The following is a 20,516-nucleotide window of genomic DNA, read 5'->3' as shown; positions in this document are numbered from 1 at the left end:
TCTGAGTAAAAATGTAAGTAAGAAGACAGGCAAAAGGAAGAAGACCCTGAATTATGCATCTCTCATCCCTAGTTCCTTTCTCCCCTCCCTCTATTTAGCCGAGACAAGGCAGCTGCCTCCCACCCTCACCCTGACGACTGGCATAGCATACCCACCTCAACATGGCTTGGAGCTTTGCAGCTCCCTCAGGAGTAAAACCACGGGATCCAGAACAAACATGAAACCTGGGGGCAGCTTGCAGCCTTGGCACTTATTAATCACGGGACTTAGTAAAATATTATTTAAATTCTTAGAACCTCTGGTTTTTCACCTACAAAGTGTGGGCTACAAGTCATACCTTGTCATAGTCTTGTGAATGCTAAGTTTCAGTCCAGACTCTGGTTCCCACGTGCTGGCAATATTAATTTCCCTTCTTTGATAATGTGGAACTCTTTGTATCTGCTGTCTTTAAGACAAAGTGAAGTTGTAGGAATCTACTAAATCTCTACAGTGGGGATACTGCAGAGAACTGAAGCTCCCAAGCTGATTCCCTAACATTTCTCTTCAAACTAGCTTTCCTCTCTCCCCCAGAGCATCAAGGAGAAGTCTGCTTCCAATAATGTGAAGTATAGCCAGATCCAGCCAGGGAGTAACATAGGGTGAGGGTGGCCACACCAATAGAAGCTGGAAGGGGGCTGCACTTCAGTTCTGGGAAATCAAGGAATGGGTATGTCAAACTTAAAGGCAGAAGGATGCCCAGACAGGCAAGAACAATCTCCTGTGCAGAGAAAGCTCTTCTCAGGCGCTCCAGAGCAGGGTCGACCTCCTCTTCTGCCTCATGTTTCTAAATAGCACACTGTGCCCCATCATACTTCATTATGGTTAATGTTCCTGTGGCCATGCTTTTGCAGCTGGTGAGATATGTGCCAGGCTCTGTGGATAAGGATGGCATATGCAAGTGCGTGGTTCACCTGCCCAATGACCTCCTCCCCCTGCAGTAGCTGGAGCAGCTATGGAGCGAAGCCCAGGAGCTTATGGGCAGATATGAGCAAGAGATGTCCAGGGTGAGTGCCAGAGCTGCGGGCTGGTGCTGGGGCTGGGAGTTACACAAGCACAGCCTTTCCTTGAGCATAGGATAAGCCCTGGTGGTAGACAAGGAGTGGAAGGAAGCACAGCCCTCATCTTTGAGAGGAATCCTTTGTATGAAGGGAAAATTATGTACTGTTCTTGAGACCTTCAGTGGTAGTAAGAATATAAAGAGGCTTATGTAGGAAGTAGGAAGCTTCTTATACTGATGGGTGAATTAATGAGTATGAATCCACTGGAAGATGGGAAGAGCATATGGAACAATAAAAGGCTTGCAAGTGGGATGACCAGTGCAAAGGAGGCAGGAAAGAGTTTGAAGAATTAAAATAGCGGCAATAAGGGGAGAGACTTGTGGGCCATGCAGTTGAGTTTGGAATTGATCCTCTAAGTAAGAATGAGTGACTAGAAATGTTCTATCAGCCGTGGGATATGGTCAGTTGCATTTTGTAATGGTCATTCATGGAGCTTCTGGGGAAGGTTGACAGGATGGGGCCAGACTGGAAGTTGGGAGCCTGTCCATTCATTTATTCACCAAGCTCTTCTTTACTGTGCGGCTTTAACCATCAAAGGGAAGAGAGAATCTGAATGGTGCAGGGAAATGTTTAATGGAAGCAAATAAGGTGGCAGATATGAGAATATTACGTAGGCTGTATGGCAGTGAGGGATGTGAATGGATGAAAGGAGCCACAGATCTTGAGGTTTGGGGGAACTGCCTGTCCAATACCCCTTGCTCAGGTCAGTGAGTATGCGCGCACCATTGAAGACCACGTTAACCAGGTCCTAGAAATGAACCACACCCTGGAGTCCAGGAATCCTATTGTCCTTGGTGTCTCCTATGAGGCTCCAGCCTTTAATTTGCTGCGCCTGGAGCTGGAGGGAGCACAGGAATGGTGACCCAGCTTAAGGCTAAGGGAGGAATTAGTGAGGCTGGGAGCCCCCTCTACCGACTTTAGAACCAAGTACCTGGATGGATTAAAGAATCTCTCTCCCCTCCATAGCCTACTGTCTAATCTAATTTCAGATTTGACAATCACTTCTTTCTAGGGAAGAAGACCCTGAGCTGAGAAATATCGAGCCTGAGTTCAGTTCTTAAGAACACTTGATGACCCACATTCCTGGCATCTCATTTCTGTAACTGGCTAATGATGGCCTCACACTTAAGCTTCTGGCTGACTCTGATCAGTGCAGCTAACATGCTCTCCGCCAGGAGGTGCATGTCCTTGAGGGCCAGCTAAGTGAGCCTGAGAAGGAGAAGGAGCAAGAAGAGGCCTCCAGACATCCTGGTTCACCCCTGCCCCTTGGTGAGGCCTCAGACTGAATTTCCCAAGATTTCGTCTCCCCAAGGACAGGGTTGGGCATGCAGGATTAGCTACAGTGTACTGAGGGGTATGTAGTAAAGATCTTTATGTAGAATAAAGCTTTCATTTCCTTGTTTGGTGTATCACTAAGGGATGCAAACAGAGATTGGTACACTCTCACACGTGGGCGTACCCATACATCTTAACACATAAGCACACCCATAATCAGACACATACACTAGCATCTATTCATGTAAAGTGACACCTGTCTATACACTTACATATGCACTCAGGTGGATGGACATACACTCAAATGTACACATGGTTATTATGTTTTCATACTCTGCTCCCTGTGGCTTGTGTCCACACCTAGCTCATACCTTGCCTGCTTACTTCTCTAGGTTCTTTTGCCCATGGAGGCCTCCAGAAAGTCAGCATACCTCTTGTTTTCCAGCTCAGTTGGAGAGGCTGCTCATATAAGGCAGGTGCCTGGGGCCTGGGCTCAGCATCCAATCTAACCTTTTCCTTCTACTACCTTGCCCCTCTGCATGCAGATGGCAGGTGAGCCAAGGATGATTTCTCTTTTTCAACCAGGTTTATTCTAAATGTTCCCTACTGCTACCCTAATGTGTTTTTTGTGGCCCCATCCCAGCTATTTCTCTCTATTTGAGGTGTGCCGCTGGACAAACTTAGCCTAGGCCTGACAGGTTACCTCTTAATGTTCCCTTCATGGGTTAAGGACGGCCCAGACTCCCATGTGCTTCCTTCACAAACCTACTGTCTGAAATTTCTAATCCCATGATAATCAAAAACTGGTTTTATCCCTAGTCTGATCTTATCTCAAGAACAAATTCCTCTACACCTGAGCCTCGGAATCCTAACTTCTGTTCAGAAGAAATTTAGAGGATGAACTTGACCAAGCTTGAGACTTGAAGTCAAACAGGTCTAAGTTTGAATCTCATTACTGCCACTTATACTAAGTGACCTTGGAGAGATGAAATTAACATCTCAGACACATTCTTAGCCAGCTGTAAAATGAGAGCAGTTAACTATATGAGAATATCACATGAGATTACATAGAAAACTGTGGATAATGTAGTAGGTGTTGCTAAATATTTGTTTGATGTAAGGATGGCCAAATGAATCAATGAGTAGATGAATGAGCCCTTTAATAAACTGGCAGCCTGGCTCGGAAGAAAGTCATAACTCACAGAGGAGGTGTTTAAAGTCAGTAAACAGACAAGTGTGATATTGACCCAACTGAGTATGAGGTCATGGAAGGAAAGGATGAATGCAGGTTGAACCAGTCATTGAAAAACTCTAGTTGAAGCTCATCTCAGAAAGATTAGTTTTTATTAATTATTATGCTCTCCAATCCCTGCAGACATTTTGTAGCCTATGAAAGACATTTATGTGTTTTTGCTTTTTAAATCCTTTCAAAATCTCTATGGGTAAGGCAGGACTTACTGCCCAATGGTAAGAGATGGCAATATTGATGGGTCAGGGATAGTTAAAGGGACTTTCCAAAGTGACCTCATGAGCAAAAATCTCCCTGAATCCAGCTCCAGAACTATGTCCTGCCACAGGACACCTTTGTCTCGAGGGCAGGTGGAAGGCAGTGGAGTTTAGGTACAGATTATCCATAAAGAATTAAAAAATAACAACTAGTGCTTGTGGATTGCTTGCTTGAGATGACTACTCTACTAATTGTTTTATTTCTATTATCTCAGTCAGTCCTGACAATCAGTGAGGCGGATTCTTTTGTTGTTCCTTTTATAGATTTTACTCATGAACTGAGTGACCTGGAGCTATTTACTCAACTTTTCTAAGACCCAGTCTACTACTCTGTGGGGATAAAACCTACCTTACACTGCTTTTTATAATTAAATGACATAATGAACTCACACTGCCTACTAGGCATTGTTGCTGTTGATGCTATTATTACTGTCAACAGGTTTTTGTAGTTTTTTTACCATTATTTATTTTGTCATAGTATATTATAAGTAAAAGAGGAGAGATTAAAAACCAATTCTATTTCATTCCAAAGCCGCTGCTATTAATTACAACACCTACCTGCTCATCTTTTATAGAATTTTGTTACCCTGATGATTCTGGTATGCGACTTGGCCTAGGTACTTTGACTACTACCAGCTGCACAAGTCCTGTGACGACCTGGTACTGCTGAAGAACTTAGAGGAGCAGACGATGGGCTATGGTGATGGCAGTGGCAATACTACATACAATGACTTCATGTACTTTAACTGCCATAGCCCAGGGTACACGGCCAGGTGGACCTTTCCTCCAACACCTTGGTTCTGCAGTGCCTATTGCCTGGTGCCACCAACAACTACTTCGCCTAAGCTGGTATGCCCAGGAAGGACTTAGATTTTGTTGGTGATGAGAATGCGCTCTGGGTGCTCTATTCCACTGAGGAGAGCAAGGCAACTCGGCTGGGGGTTGTCTCAATGTCAGCACCCTTGAAGTGAAGAAAACCTGGCACACCAGTCGGTACAAGCCAGTCCTGTCAGGGGCCTTCATAGCCTGTGAGGTGTCCTATGCCCTACACTCACTGAGCACCTGCCGAGAGGAGATGTTCTATGCTTCTGATACCAGCACTGAGGAGGAACATCATCTCAGCATCCTGCTGGACAAGATGTCAGAAACACTGCAGGTCATCAATTACTGCCCCTCAGATCACAAGCTCTATGTCTACAATGATGGTTACTTGATACTTATGAACTCAGTTTCCTGACACTGAAGCTCAGGCTACCAAGACCACCAGCCAAAAGGCCCTCTGGGACTTGGATTCCACCAGAACCTGCCAAACCCAACAAGCCCTCCAAGACCTGAGACCCCAGGACAGAGCATGGGTAAAAGTGCATTCTCCTCCAGGTGGACATCTCTCCAAAATGGCCATCAGCCCTAATTATTAGAAGGCATTGATTATATCTAGTTAGTTCTTTATAATTAAAATCTTAATCAGTACATTCAAGTTTTCTTTAATAATGGTCCAGGTGGATTTGATTAAGTTTTTATTGGGAAACAAAAGACTATCTGGGAAATGTTATCCACTCCTTACCAGAATCCTAGAATTGTAGGTGTTGGATTCATAGGTTTAAAAACAAATAGTATATTTTGTATTTTGAAAACTGTGAATCCAGCTCCAACAATTGTAGGATTCTGTGAGCCAGATTTAGAACTGTAAGTCTCAGGTTGAGATCCTCTGGTTCCAGTGCAGAAGATCCAGGGGAGCTGATCAACAGAGTGGGATATGGGCCTTTCCTTTCTTATCTCCAACCTCCTGTGGGGTACCTGGGGAGAAAAGGGGGAGTGTCTTGGTGTGAAATCAATGTTTCACTGTCCTGAATCAATCTCACCTTCAGTGTAATTGAGAGGAGGCTCAAGCCTGAGTCTTGCTCTAGGAAGTGAGTAACTGATAGCTGAGCATAAGGAGGGTCTGACATGGATTGAGCTGGAGGTCCAGATATCCTCAGTAAAGAATCCATTACTGTGATAGCAGGAAGTCTCCTGACCAACTGCCTGTAATTTCTTTGCTCATCTTTAACACTCTGACAACATATGGGCCCAGACTCTCTACTTGCCACTTATCTATCTGCATGGTGCAACTCCCCTCCTGGCATGTGGATGGGATGTTCAAGTTTCAGACCATAAAGTCTTCATAGTCACACAGAGGATACCAGGATACCAGAATACTTCACACCGTGTCATGCTTACACTTTCACACATATACGTTGACAAGTATATATCCAATCAGAGATATGCATTCTCCCTCTTACGTATACAATGTTTTCATCTACACCCAAGCATTGAGATAGATATAAATATACATTTTAACACATCCACTAATAGAAAAATCCATCTGCTACCCAAATAAAAACCAGACACTATCCTCCAAATTTGCATGGAACTGAGAATCAGGCTTTTTAGTTACCTAAAACTGTCCTGTTAGAAATTTCACTACTAATCACTTTCGCCCTTACGTCCTAATTTACAGACATCTGTCCTCCTTAATGCTTTGACTCAAGGGTAGGCACTTTACATCAAGCTAGGACTGAAACAAATTATTCTAAAAATTCTATTATAATGACATGTAGAATAGACCAAGTGATAAGTGAATAAAAAATACTTTTCAAGGAATGGCTTATTCACCTGTGGTTTCGAATGCCCCCGGAGGAAGCCTCCCTGGCTAGCCCTGCTCCCACTTCTAGGATAGAGGAAAATTTTTTCCACCACATGGGAGCACTCTTAAGTCTAAAGTCCCAAAATATAGATCCAGAGAAAAACATGACCTCTTCTTCCATTTAAGAACTTTTATCTTACTCCATTTTCCTTTCTAAGCCTCTACTTTTTCCAGATCACTAACAAAAATAATAATCCTATAGGGGAGATTCCACTCTTACCCATAGGTGTATGGTTTTATCTACGGCTTCAGTAGAGTCAACTTTTCATACAGCAAGCCTGATATCCCTACAAGGGACCCACACACAGTACCACAGAGAAACACACGTCTCACATAAGCAAGATGGCCTTTTATTTTATTTTTTTAATAGTTCCATCCTGAGAATTTTGTCCCCAGTTTTCTGGAAATATGTCTTGTTTTATTATGGAGACCTGGGACCCCCAAATATGTCCTCTTTCTCCAGCTAGTCCTGGCAGAGACTGTGGGGCTAGAGTTGACATCACAATATCTCTTTTCTGCAGAGGTTTTGCTCTTGGTGGGTGGGGCAAGGGGAGGGGCAGCCCTGGGAGGAGTCACCTGCACTTATCCAACCTTGTACCAAGTATGAATCAGTAGCCACAACAGGTCTCAGCTGGGCCACATCTGGAGAACTGGGGTGGGGGTACAACGTCGTAAAATACCTGGTGCCTCAACTCTTTTTGGGCAACAAGTAAGCTAGCCTGTGGCCTGAGAACACAACACCTGAGACAGAGACCAGCAGAAATATTTGTCTGCCCTCACTCCTTTGCCCCTGCTTCCACCTGCTCCGCATCTGCCCACCCACTAAGGTCCATGCCACATCTCATCTCTCGAACACCCAGGATGGCTGAAAGTGGGCGTCCTTCAGGTTTGCCTGCAGACAAAAACATCTCTTCAAGTGTCACTCGAGTGATAGTGAAGACACCAGGCAAGCAGGAAGACTTTATGATAGCTGATGACACCTTGGTGAGGCAGTTCAAAGAGGAGCTATCTGCTCACTTTAAATGTCAAGTGGACCAACTTGTGCTGGTCTTCATGGGCCGCCTTCTCCAAGACCATGACACACTGAGCCAGAGGGGCATCATGGATGGTCACACCATCCACTTGGTCATCAAGTCAAAACATGGCTCCAGATCCCTAGCCCAATCCTTCCCCAACCTGCCGACCAATGAGCCCTGCCATCAGGACAGAAACACCACAGGAAACAGCAGTGGGGTATTCCAGCCTGCTAGGGTGAGTCCCACCCCATTGGAATCAGCCCTCTTTGTGGAGCCTGATGCACTCAGGGTGCATATGCAGGACCTGGAAGTTGGTAGTCCAGAGTGCATAGCACAGATGCTGGAGAATCCTACCATCCAGCAGCTTCTGTCCAACACGGACCTCCTGAGACAGTTCTTCTCAGAACACCCAGATATGCAACAATTGATGCAGCAGAACCCAGAGGTCTCACACATCTTTGACAATTCTGAGATCCTATGGCAGACCGTGGAGCTGGCCAGGAACCTTGCCGTGATTCAAGAAATAATGCAGATCCAGCAACCTGCACAGAATCTTGAGAATCCACTGAACTCAGAGTCACACCTGGGCTTAGAGACAATCCCAGGTGGGGACAATGTCCAGACATTACCAATGGGTCAGAGCTATGCTGATTTCAATGACCAAATGGTCAACAGCTCACAAGATCCCTTTGGGGGCAACCTTCTCTCAGCCCTCCTGGAAGGACAGGTACCTGAACAAATCCAGTCCTCATCCCCATCTCCACCACCACCCCAGGAATGGCAGGACCAGCTCCCACAGCTTCCTACAACTCAAGTCATCTATACTAGTTCCTGTGGTTTATCCCCCATCACTTCAGCCAGTGCTACCTCCAACAAGGTGAACCACACTTCCAGGACCAAAACTGACACCATGGCCCAGAGTCATACCTGTTCCATTCAGCAGTCTGCTGGGGTACCAGCCTTACCTAGCATAGAGCTGACCCAACAGCCCCAGGCAGAAGATAAAGATGCCACCAACTCTCTAGATAGCTCTGGCCAGAGATTAGATGATGATTTCCAGCTGTCAGATGAGCAGACCAGCTCCCAGATCACAGGAACCATGATGCAGTTGCTTTTGAACAACCCCTACCTGGCAGCCCAGATGATGATGTTCATGAGTATACCCCAGGTGAATGAACAGTTGAGGCAGCAGCTGCCCACATTTCTACAGCAGACCCAGCTTTCCAACATGCTTAGAACTCTAGCCAACCCTAAAGCATCACAAGCAATATTGCAGATTGAGCAGGGTCTGCAGCTGTTAGCCACAGAGGCTCCTGCTCTTCTACCCTGGGTTGCACCATATCTATGGGGCCTGGGTTGGCTTCCTGCACCCAGTTGCAGTTACTCTGACACTGCCCTGGGCCTGGGATGTACCAGGCATGGCTGAGGACAAAGGTCCTGAGTGCTGCCACAAATCTGAAGCAGTTCTGCTGAGGCTACCGTCTCTAGCTGGAGACTCTTCCCACCTTCTACAGGTCCCCAAGATTTTTTCAGCAAGCAAATGGACTCTCTCGAGGCCGTTGGAATTGGGAACCACCACGCCAACTTGTAGGTACTTGTTGCCACAGAGATGGACACCAGCACTGCTATCCACAAGCTCAAGAGATCCTAGGGATTCTAACCACCACACCTACCTATTTACTTGTTATCTGCCTGCTGATCCATTTGACCACCTCATCTGCCTTTTTCACCTCTTCTGACACTTCCAGCCAGGAGAAGTCCTGAAATAGGAGAAATCAAAGGACGCTTTCTCTACTGTATACTAGGCCATTGGCCATGGCTGGAAGATCTGTCAATAAAATGGCTACACCCACTTGCCCCCATCTAAGGTTTAGCTTTGTTTCGTTTGCAAAAAAGGCGTCTATCTGTGTGTGATATCCTTGTCTCACTTACCATACATACATGAACACACACACAAACCACATGCATATATTACTATAGAGTTAGAGGCTCATAGTTGTACACATAGAACCATATGCACAGATGTCATACCATGCTCACATACCCAAGAACATGCATAGGTAGCCTCAGACAGGTGTGCACACACACACAAGCTCACATAGCCAAAGATTCATGTATGTAGGCACATAAAGTCAACACACAGTACATGCAGTCATGTGCATAAATAGCTACACACAAAAACCTAGAGACACAAAAACAGAGCCACATGTAGAGGATGACAGTCATAACATACTCATACAAAAGGGGAAAAATACAACATACATAGATCCAGCTATTTAGTCATAAAGACCTCCTTGATGTCTCAAGTCCAAATTGTTCAAGTTTGAAAGTGGAAGAAGAGTGGCCTGGTGGGCCAGAGTAGGAAAAATCCACATTTCAGCCAGATCTTGGTGAGTCCTTATCTTCTGAGTAGTCTCTTACTAATTGCCATTGTCACAATCATAGGGTTTTGCTGGACTGTAACTAATCTCTCTTTAGCACAGAGAGATAGAGCTGCTGCCACCCTCACTGCACATTCCAGTCACTGCAAAACCATGCCTCCACGGTGCATGGCACCTTCCAAGAATATCACATCCTTCAGCATATCTAATGTTTATAGCTTATGTTTTCTACAGTTAGCCAAGGTTCCATCTCCTCCTCTTTCTGCTTTACCAAGAGTATACCAGCCAATTGGTATATAAACAATTGTGGTTCAATTATTCCATTGTTAAGTAATTTAATAAGCTTTTGCCATAATTTAATAAATCAAACATTGTTTTAGGCACTGAAGAAATAGCAGTGACAAAACAAAAATTCTTTATTTATAGAGTTTACTTTCCTTCATGGAGACACAGGCAATATTCAATTTAACATGTATATTTTAGGTGGTAATAAGTGCTATGAAGAAAAAAGAAGCAGGATAGGCTATCCTAAATAGGGCATCATCACAGAAGGCCTCTCTGAAAAGTGACAGTTGAGCAGCAATCAGAAGGAATTGAGAGGGCTGAGCGTGAAATTCCATCAGAGAAGTATGTTCCGGGCAGAGAAGGCTGCATAACAGTAAAAGCTGTGAAGCAGGCTCATTCTTGCTGTGGTTGATGAATAAAAAGGGGAGGGGCCGGCTAGTGGCACAGCGCTTAAGTTCACATGTGCCGCTTTGGGGGCCCGGGTTTTGCCAGTTCGGATCACGGGTGCGGACATGGCACCGCTTGGCAAGCCATGCTGTGGTAGGCGTCCCACATATAAAGTAGAGGAAGATGGGCATGGATGTTAGCTCAGGGCCAGTCTTCCTCAGCAAAAAGAGGAGGATTGGCAGCAGTTAGCTCAGGGCTAATCTTCCTTAAAAATAAATAAATAAATAAATAAAATAATAATAAAAAAAGAATGACAAGAGGATGGTGTAGCTGGAGTGGAGTGCACAAATATGAGGGGGAAAATAGGACAGTAGAGAAATCATGAAGAGTGTTGTAGGTCTCGTGAGGACTTTGGATTTTACTGTGAGTGCAATACAAGTGCACTGCTGGATTTAAGCAAAGGAATGGAGTAATTCAATATGCAAGTCTGGATGCTGAGCAGGGAATAGATGTGGTAGAGGAAAAAGTTAGAAGCAAAGAAACTAGTCAGGTGGCTTTTGTGATAGAGCAGGTGGGAGATGGTAGTGGCTGGGACTAGGGTGGGAGCAGTGTAGGTGGTGAGAAGTATTCATATTGTGGTCCGCAAAGGTGATCCACAGAGATTTGTGTGCTCCTCACAGACCACCCATCCTCCAGCTCCGACATTGCCATCAGCAAAAATGAAGGACGGGCCCACGAAGCTCCCAGTGTTTCTAGTAAACCTACTGCCAAAGACTCCCACCCCACTGCAACCACCTACCAAAAAGATACATCTCAAGAAAAGAATTATAGCTAAAACCGATTTTTCACCTCCCCATTAAGACATCTTATCCAGTCAATTAATCTGATTAAAGCTTGTACACTGTTGGCCTCAGTTTACATAAAAAAGCCCAGGCTCTCCAGGTCATCTTTCTGATTCTCCTCCCAATACGCTCTGAAAATCCCTCACCTGGCTCCCTTTTCCACTTGTCTTCAATTCTCCAAAACTTTCCACCCTACCATTTAGAACTCATAATGTAGCAACAGCACAACCTTCCATCTACAACCTTCTCTCAATGTTTCCTCACCTTTTTGCTGTAACTGCAATCTGGCTGTTCGCTGAGGATCCTGCTTCTCCAGCGCTGGCTGTTTCATTCCCCGTGAGTTTAGAAGTGGGTAGGTGGCCTCCTTGCACCTCCTTTTGCTTCCTGACCAGTTTTCTAGCTCAACACTACTCCGTGATCTACCAATATAATCATTCTGGCCTAATACTTAGCAAACTCATCATGGTTATAGACAACACTGCTTAATCTCTGTGTAGACAGAGAAAAGCATACAATGTGCCGATAGTCTCTTTAAATTTACTACCAAAAGCTTTAACTGGTCTGTTAAAAATCCTACTGCATTTTCCTGCTCCAGTGTTTTGCACCAGAATCTGCATCAAAATAACCTGAAGGATATGTTAAAACAGATTTCTGAGTTTCATTCCAAGGATTTCTGATGCAGCGGGTCTAGAGTGGGGCCGCATATTTTGCATTTATAAGAAGTTTCCAGGTGATTCTGACGCCGTAGGTCTGGGGACTTCACTGGAAGTTCCCAGGCCCTAGCGAATTCATTACCTTATTCTTCGAGATAATAATTTCATAACTTTTGTACTTTTCTCAATCTTTCAACACTCCCTTTTCTTTTCTCAGTCTCAGCTGATGTTTTGCTTATTCCAATCAGAAAACAAAAGGGATCGGAAGTGACTTCCACCTGCATCCACCATTAAATCAACCAACTAACTTGCATCTATACCCGCACACTCTGTGCTCCATCTTGTTATAATGAATAAAATGTCCATGCTCCTAAATCAAGCTGTCTACTTGGGCACTTGATCCTAACCCCTGTAATATATCTATTCAACAACTTACTCTTGTGATTATTTTCTCTTTCTTCTTCATCATTTTTTCCTCCTCATTGGATTATTCCCATCAAAATAAATACATGATGTAATATTCTCAGCTTAAGAAAAAAACAAACGAAAATGCTTTTACCCCCACATTCCCACACAACCGTCATCCTTTTTGTCTCATTTACAATACTCTTATTAGGTCCACTTCCTTTCCAATTCATTTGCTTTTAAACACACTCCAGTCAGGTTTTCTGCCCCACCATCTTTCCAAACCTGGATTCATCATGGTCCCCAATGTGCTTTTGTCAAATCCAGTGGTCAGTTCTCAGTCCTCATGTTATTGATCTATGAGCTTCATTTGACACAGTTGGTGACTCTCTCCATTTTGAAACTCTCCATTTGCCTTCCCTCTCTCCCTCTTTCTCTCTTTTTCTGAAGTGTTTTATTTGTTCTCAGTTTCCTTTGCTGAACTCATCAAATCTTTCAGAATTCTAAATATTGTAGTGTCTGTGACTCAATCTTTTTACTTCTATTCTTTTACTATACTCACTAATCTCATGACTCTGAATATTTTGTCAATGCGATGAACTCAAGGCTCATGAAATTGAACTGCTTTCCTACATTTCTATTTGGATATAAAACAGACATCTCAAATATATGTAAAACTGAACACTTAATTTTCTGTTCAACAACATTATTGCCTGTTTTTTTTTTAATCTTAGTAAATAGCCAATTCATTCTTTGAGTTCTTCTGGGGGATAATAATAATTTTTAAAAAGTAAAATAAAAAGTTCATGTCATCCTTGACGCCTCCCTCATACCCTAGATCCTTCCCATCAGAAAATCAATACTTTGAAAATATATAAAGAATTCATGGCTAATGTTGAATCAGAGAGAAGACAGGAACATAGAATGCCCGGAAGGAGAGGTTGGACTGGGGAGTAGCTGAATTTGGGTTTTAATGGGATTCGGGAATTAAGAAGACTTTCCCAATTGTCCAACCCTAGTCTGAGTCTCTGCATACCACATACCAGGCTGCGGGAGCAGGACTCTTGGTTGAGAAGGCAGGGTCAGCCCAGGCCCCTCTGAAGAAGGCAACTGAGATAAAGGGAATAGGAAAGTTAAAGGGAGGGGGAGACAGAGTTCCCAGGGATCCTCCTTGGAGAAGTCTCAAGAATCCATTGTATGAGGCTGTGATGTCAGTTCTGAGGTCACAGAGGTGAACTTATGGAGTGGGTTCCAGCCCAGAAGGCTTCAGGGGTGGCCGTTCAGCAAGATGAGGGCAGTTTTGAGCCCTGTATAAGAGGAAGCACGGGGCCACAGCTGATTGGTATGTGTTCCCCAAACTAGACCCTTCATCTTGCCTTTGCCCCCATACACATCAACTCTAGATCTCTTTCCCAAGACTTCAGCTTTCCCTCCCCTGACCTCAATATCTCTTAAACCCATAATCCTCCCAGAGCATCCTATCCAAGGGACCTCATTGCTCCTTCCATGTGGACCCTTCAGTTCTCCCACCGTGAGATTTCACACCCTCTTCTTGCTCACCTTTCCTACTTTCACCACGGCACAATGCTGATCTTGGTCTCCCATCCCCATTCCCTAGCTGTGTCCCCACAGACCTGGGCCTCCTGCTGCCCACCATGGCCAAAAGTGGAAAGGCCCTGCCACAGGGCAACCCAGCACTGGTTCAGGATCCCCACCTCATCAAGGTGACAGTGAAGACACCCAAGGACAAGGAGGATTTCTCAGTTACAGACACTTGTACCATCCAGCAGCTGAAGGAAGAGATATCCCAGCGCTTTAAGGCCCACCCTGATCAGCTGGTCCTAATCTTTGCTGGCAAAATCCTCAAGGACCCTGACTCGCTAGCACAGTGTGGAGTGCGAGATGGCCTCACTGTCCACCTGGTCATCAAGATGCAGCGCCACACCATGGGCACTGAGTGCCCAGCTGCTTCAGTCCCTACCCCAGCCCCAAGCCCTGGATCACTCCCTCAGCGAAGCTCCATTAATCTAGCAGATGGGCCACATACTTTTAGCTTAAGTGTCCTCACAGGCCTCAGTGGGCTGGACCTGGCCCCTGGCAGTTTCCCTGACCAGGCAAGCTCACTGATGTGGCAGCAGGTATCTGTGCCTGAGTTTGTGGCTCAGATCATTGATGACCCCTTCATCCAGGGTCTGCTGTCCAACACAGGCCTGGTACGGCAGCTGGTTCTTGATAATCCCCATATGCAGCAGCTGATCCAGCACAATCCTGAGATTGGGCATATTCTCAATAACCCTGAAATCATGCGGCAGACACTGGAGTTTCTACGCAACCCTGCCATGATGCAAGAGATGATGCGTAGCCAGGACCGGGCGCTCAGTAACCTGGAGAGCATCCCTGGTGGCTACAATGTGCTTCGTACAATGTACAGAGATATTATGGACCCAATGCTAAACGCAGTACAGGAGCAGTTTGGTGGCAATCCCTTTGCTACTACCACTACTGCTAATGCTACCACCAGCAGCAGACAACCTTCAAGGATGGAGAATTGTGACCCTCTTCCCAACCCCTGGGCTTCCACATATGAAGGCCCCGGTGGCAGGCAAGGCGGGCAGCCTGGGGACCAGGATGTATCAGAAATTAGAAACAGGGTTCCTAACATTCTGGGTAACATACGGCTCTATGACTACCTCCAGCAATTATATGAGACCTCCCAGTCCCTGGGAACCTACCTGCAGGGGACTGCTTCCTCTCTCAACCCAAGCCAAGAACCACCACCACCAAGAAACCAAGTTCCCCCAGCTCCACCCTCATCCCAGGAACCTAAGCCAGGCCAGACTCTCCCCAAGGAGTCAGTAACAATCAAGGGAAAGTCTTCCTGCCCAGCATTCCTGAGATACCCCACAGAGAGCAGTACCAGACAAGATGGAGGCCAAGATGATGCAGGGAACAACTCCACTGGCCACAACACCAGCATGCCTGATCTTGTCTCAGGGCTACTGGGTGCTGCCAACAGGGTCCCATTTGTTCCTTCACCACCTTCCTCCATGGCAACCACCTCTGGAATCCCTGAGCATGCCTGGCTGCCACCACCAGCTTATCAAAGATCTCTGAGGCCAGCCGGAATGAATCAGGCCCCACAGTTCCAGGATGAGATGCACCAGCAGCTGCCACTGCTGCTGCATCTCCAGGCAGCCATGGCAAACCCTCGTGCCATGAATGCCCTGCTACAAATTGAGCAGGGTTTGCAGGTCCTGGCTACTGAAGCACCTCACCTCCTACTGTGGTTCATGCCTTGCCTGGCAGGCCTGGGAAGTATAGCAGGAGGTACAGAGCTTAGAGAGGGTGCCCTTATGCCTGAGGTCCCTCCCTCAGCCACAGCTCCTGAGGTCCCCTCAGTACAGGACTCCATGGAGCTAGGCTTCCATTGTATTCCCTTCCTTCAGACGTTGCAAGCCCTAGCTAGTGCCAATCTCCAGCAGCTGCAGCCCGAGACTCACTTCCGAGTTCAGCTAGAGCAACTTCGAGCCATGGGCTTTCTGAATCCTGAAGCCAATCTCCAGGCCCTCATTGCCACGGGGGGCGACGTGGACGCTGCTGTGGAGAAGCTGAGGCAGTTGTATCAGCCCTAGCTATTCAGACCATATCTTTTCCTCTGTGCCTTTTCATACCCCACTGCTCCAGCTCCCCCATTACTGAATGCATCTGCACTATGAACCAAATTTACTATGATGCCCTTTACTGTGGAGACAAGTTGACCCAGGGTCAATGAGCAAGAATGAGAGCCAGAAGCAGAGTAGGGGTGCTGTAAGTGACCCAACCACCCCTGCCACTGTACCATTGTGGGGTCCCAGCCTGAGCTCTGCTTATGCCTATCGTGAGATGCAATTACATCTGATCTCCAGTGTCGTTTGCTGCCTGAGTCTGATTCTTTGTGGGCTGTGAGAAAGGGGGAGGATATGGGTGGAGAGGCGGTGATAAGAGCTGTCTCTGCCTGGACAGGAGGGCTTGGAGGGGAAACTGAAAGGTTTGAAGTTAGAAGATTCAGAAGCATGGAGAACAGAGGAGGGTGAGCTGAGGCTTGCAGCTTTCCTGGCATCATTCCAGAGGTCCCCCAGTCTTGGCATCCTGTGGGAGCTGCCGCCATGTACTCTTTTATTTGGAGTTCTCTACCATTATCCTGACTTAAAACTGGGCACAGTTTCTTATTTTTATTGCCCTTGAAGACTGTCCCACAAGGAGGCTTTCACTTTCTGGATTTGATGCTGATTCTACTTTTTTTTTTTTTAAAGATTGGCAGCTGAGCTAACAACTGTTGCCAATCTTTTTTGTTTTTTCTTTTTCTGCTTTATCTCCCCAAATACCCCCTGTACATAGTTGTATATCTTAGTTGCAGGTCCTTCTATTTGTGGCATATGGGACGCTGCCTCAACGTGACCAGATGAGCGGTGCCATGTCCATGTCCAGGACCCAAACCAGCGAAACCCTGGGCTGCCACAGCAGCGCACAGGAACTTACCCACTCGTCCACAGGGCCGGCCCCCTAATGCTGATTCTTAAGTGGATAGAGGTAGAGCAGGATTCAGGCTGAGTCCTAAACTTCCCTCATCTCACCAAGTTTACAAAGTTACTGTCCCTAGTAGCCAGATAAAGAGAGTTGATTTCATTGCCCCAGACTCAGCTTGTCCTGGATTTTGTCTTTCTTACAATGCCTAGCTCAGAAATTGAGTACCTATTCTGTGCTCAGCATCCTGCTAAGGATTAGAAATTCAATGTAAGTAAAAAAGACATGATCCTGCCTTCACGAGTTTATGATCTGGTAGCAGGAACTGTTCAAATTGTATTTGAAGGGTACTCATTGCATATAATCACAAACTATGGTAAGTGCTATAAAACACAGGGAGCTATGAAACAGTATTACAGGGGCTTAATCTCATCTGGTGACAGTCTTTGTGAGTATGTACTCCAATCTTAAATCTGAAAACTGGTATGAATGAAGTAGATCAAGATTTGAGGGGGGGAGGGAAGAGTATTACAGCAGAAGAACCATTCTGTACAAAGGCACTGAGGTAGGATGTGCATAACACAGGCGGTGCCCTCAGTATCTCGGGCTAAATTCTTGCTTGCACGCGGATGCTTCCCATTTCCAGTGCACTTCTAGGGTAAAAGCATTACAATTCATAAATCAAGCTGGTGAACCATGCCTTCCAGGACACACAAACATATCCATGGTCTCACACTGGTAAACACACTATAGAGGCCTGCACAAACACACAATGCATATTCACACTTGAATATACCTTCACATGGGCACAGCCCGTGTACACACGAACAAGCATGCACACAAAGCACAGTCTGTTAAAGCTTTATTGCAGAATGGGAGTGTAAACATCAAAAACGTTAATGCTGTATTCCTGTCAAGGAAAGAAACGCTCTTTGATGGAAGGATACTGCTATGGTAAAAGCGGCCATGGTGTTAGAGACTCAGTGTTGGGAGTCCTTTCAGGAACTAGGAGAAACAGAACCTACACCTGGAACCCAAAGACCTGAACCAACCTTTTACCTTTTAGCTACCAGCATGTGGCTTCCGATGAGCTTTTTGGGCAACTTTCCCCACTGTTTCAGGTTTCTTGTGTTCTCTAGGCGGAGCACAAGATTTCAAACCTCCCTTTTCCCCCAACTTCACACCTCATCAGTTGGGGAGTTCTTTTCCAGATCAAAGGAACTGTTGTCTGTGGTGGTGCTAAGGGGAAGCAGAGGGAAGTCTTGCTTATTTGTTTCTAGCAACTGATAAGACATGTGCTCCGGGGCTGACTCTGACTGGAGAAGATGTAAAATGCAATCTCTAACTTCCACCCTGGGAAGGCTTGGTAGGTCTGAGAAAAAAACCCAGGGAAAGAAATGTTGCTGCTTTCATCTTCCTTTCATATGGGCCAGGGGAAGCATGAGGGCTCATATGAAGTAAACCCCAGCTCACCAGGGCAGACAGCAGGTAGGAACCTGAATCTAAAAATCCTGGCTAGGGAGGAGAGCGCTCATCTAAACCACTGTTTTTTGGTCATATTCTATTGAGAGTCCTTTACAGTTGATTGGGTGTTTGGAGTCTTTGCTCTAGCCTCATCAGAGACTGAACTCGTCAGCCCCATGCCCAGCCCCATGTTGGTGTCCAGGAGGAAGAAGTTCCTAGGGCAGGGACCACCACTGACGTTATACCTAGCAGCTAACAAAGGGCCTAGTACATGGAAAGCACTTAATGAAGGACTGAATAAATGGATGCTGAATGATATATGAGGAAATGAGCCAGCAAATGAGAAAGTGGCTGAGGAGACTAGGTAGATATGAATCAAACAGAGTCTATCACGGGACCAGGGCTTGTGCCTGGGGAAATAAAGACTGTCAGAGTTTTGGGAAAAGCAGATCCCTGCAGCCGGATGTTACTGAAAGGGCAGGCCTCCAGAGATGGACCATTTGCAGTCCCAGCTCTGATCCTCACATCTGTCAGCAGTGGTCCAAGTCAAATATCTGGACCCTGGAAGGATCCTACACTAGGGGGTTGTATGTGTGGAGAAGAGGAGCAGAGTCAGAGTTTTGGTCATACTGGGCCTAGTGCCTGGCTCCTCCTAGAGAAAACGTACCCTTTCTTCAGACCAAGAGATTTGCTAAAAAGCAAAATATTGTGAAGTCTGCCATGCTGTTTGCATCACAAATAGCCATCAGGTAGGCAGACAGCAATTTAAGAAAAAGGTATCTTCCAAACAACAGAAAGTGCTTTTATACAGCTGTGTTCTGTGTTTTTTTCAGATATTTCCTAATATCTCTGTCATAAAAACATACCACATGTTTTCTAGATATTTTAGGGTTTCACCATATTTAGTTTTAAATAATAGTTAACACTTATCGAGGCTTTCCTATATGCCAGGCTCTGTTCCAACCTCTCTACATCTGAATCTATACAGCAGTCCCTTAATGCAGATAGTATTATAATCCCTATTGTTCAGATGAGGAAAATTGAAACACGCAGAGAGGGAAAGAACATTGCTTAAAGTTATACAGCTCTTGTGTGGCAGAGGCAGGATTGGAAATTACACAGTCTACTTCCAGAGCCCACACAATTAACCACTGCACTAAATCAAGTTAGTTAATCCTCCAATCCTTGCTTATAAAAAGCGAAGGAGAGGCAGGATTTGTGGTATTTAGTTGGAATGTTTGCACTCCTGCAAATATCTACACTGGATTGAAATACCATCTTTACCTACATATGTGTATATGTGTATTTATGCTTGTTTTTTTTTTTTTTTTAAAGATTTTATTTTTTCCTTTTTCTCCCCAAAGCCCCCCGGTACATAGTTGCATATTCTTCGTTGTGGGTTCCTCTAGTTGTGGCATGTGGGACGCTGCCTCAGCGTGGTCTGATGAGCAGTGCCATGTCTGCGCCCAGGATTCGAACCAACGAAACACTGGGCCGCCTGCAGCGGAGCGCGCAAACCTAACCACTCGGCCACGGGGCCAGCCCCAATGCTTGTTTTTTTTTAATTAATCCACTAGTACCATACTTCTTCAATTATTTTAACTTTGAGGTTTTTGTTTTGTTTTGTTTTTGTTTTTTTTTTGCTGAGGAACATTCACCCTGAGCTAACATCCATTCCAGTCGGCCTCTATTTTTCAGTATGTGGGCCGCCAGCACAGCATGGTCACTAACAGAATGGTGTAGGTCCACATCCAGGAACCAAACCCAGCCACCGAAGTGGAACGTGCTGAACTTAACCACTAGGCCATCAGTCTGGCCCATTCACTTTGAAATGTTTAATGACAAAAAGTTCAATGCTTTGCTCATTGTTCTTTTTCAAAATACTATTGTCTAATTTTGTCCATCTATTTTTCTAAACACACTTTATAATAGATGTCAAATTTCAGAAAGGGCCATATGAGATCTTGACTGGCTTTCCATTACATTAACAAAGTACAGGAGAATTGAGAAATTTAC

General features: G+C 45.5%; 2 protein-coding genes across 2 annotated transcripts; both read left to right on the top strand.

The window, feature by feature from the left end:
* Nucleotides 1-7,395: 7,395 nt before the first annotated feature.
* On the top strand, nucleotides 7,396-9,231 carry UBQLNL (ubiquilin like). Its single transcript, XM_014839630.3, is given in 3 exon segments — nucleotides 7,396-8,972; nucleotides 8,974-9,104; nucleotides 9,107-9,231. Coding segments are annotated over 3 exon segments (1,833 nt in total).
* Nucleotides 9,232-14,188: 4,957 nt separating this feature from the next.
* Nucleotides 14,189-16,165, top strand: LOC106830213 (ubiquilin-3-like). The gene has a single exon (XM_014839628.3). The coding sequence runs from the start codon at nucleotides 14,189-14,191 to the stop codon at nucleotides 16,163-16,165; it is 1,977 nt and encodes a 658-aa protein (XP_014695114.1).
* Nucleotides 16,166-20,516: the final 4,351 nt, after the last annotated feature.

This window comes from Equus asinus, chromosome 20 (assembly GCF_041296235.1).
Source record: "Equus asinus isolate D_3611 breed Donkey chromosome 20, EquAss-T2T_v2, whole genome shotgun sequence".
Taxonomy (NCBI): domain Eukaryota; kingdom Metazoa; phylum Chordata; class Mammalia; order Perissodactyla; family Equidae; genus Equus; species Equus asinus.
The sequence above is the reverse complement of the archived record's forward strand: the minus strand, read 5'-3'. Positions and strand labels throughout refer to the sequence as shown.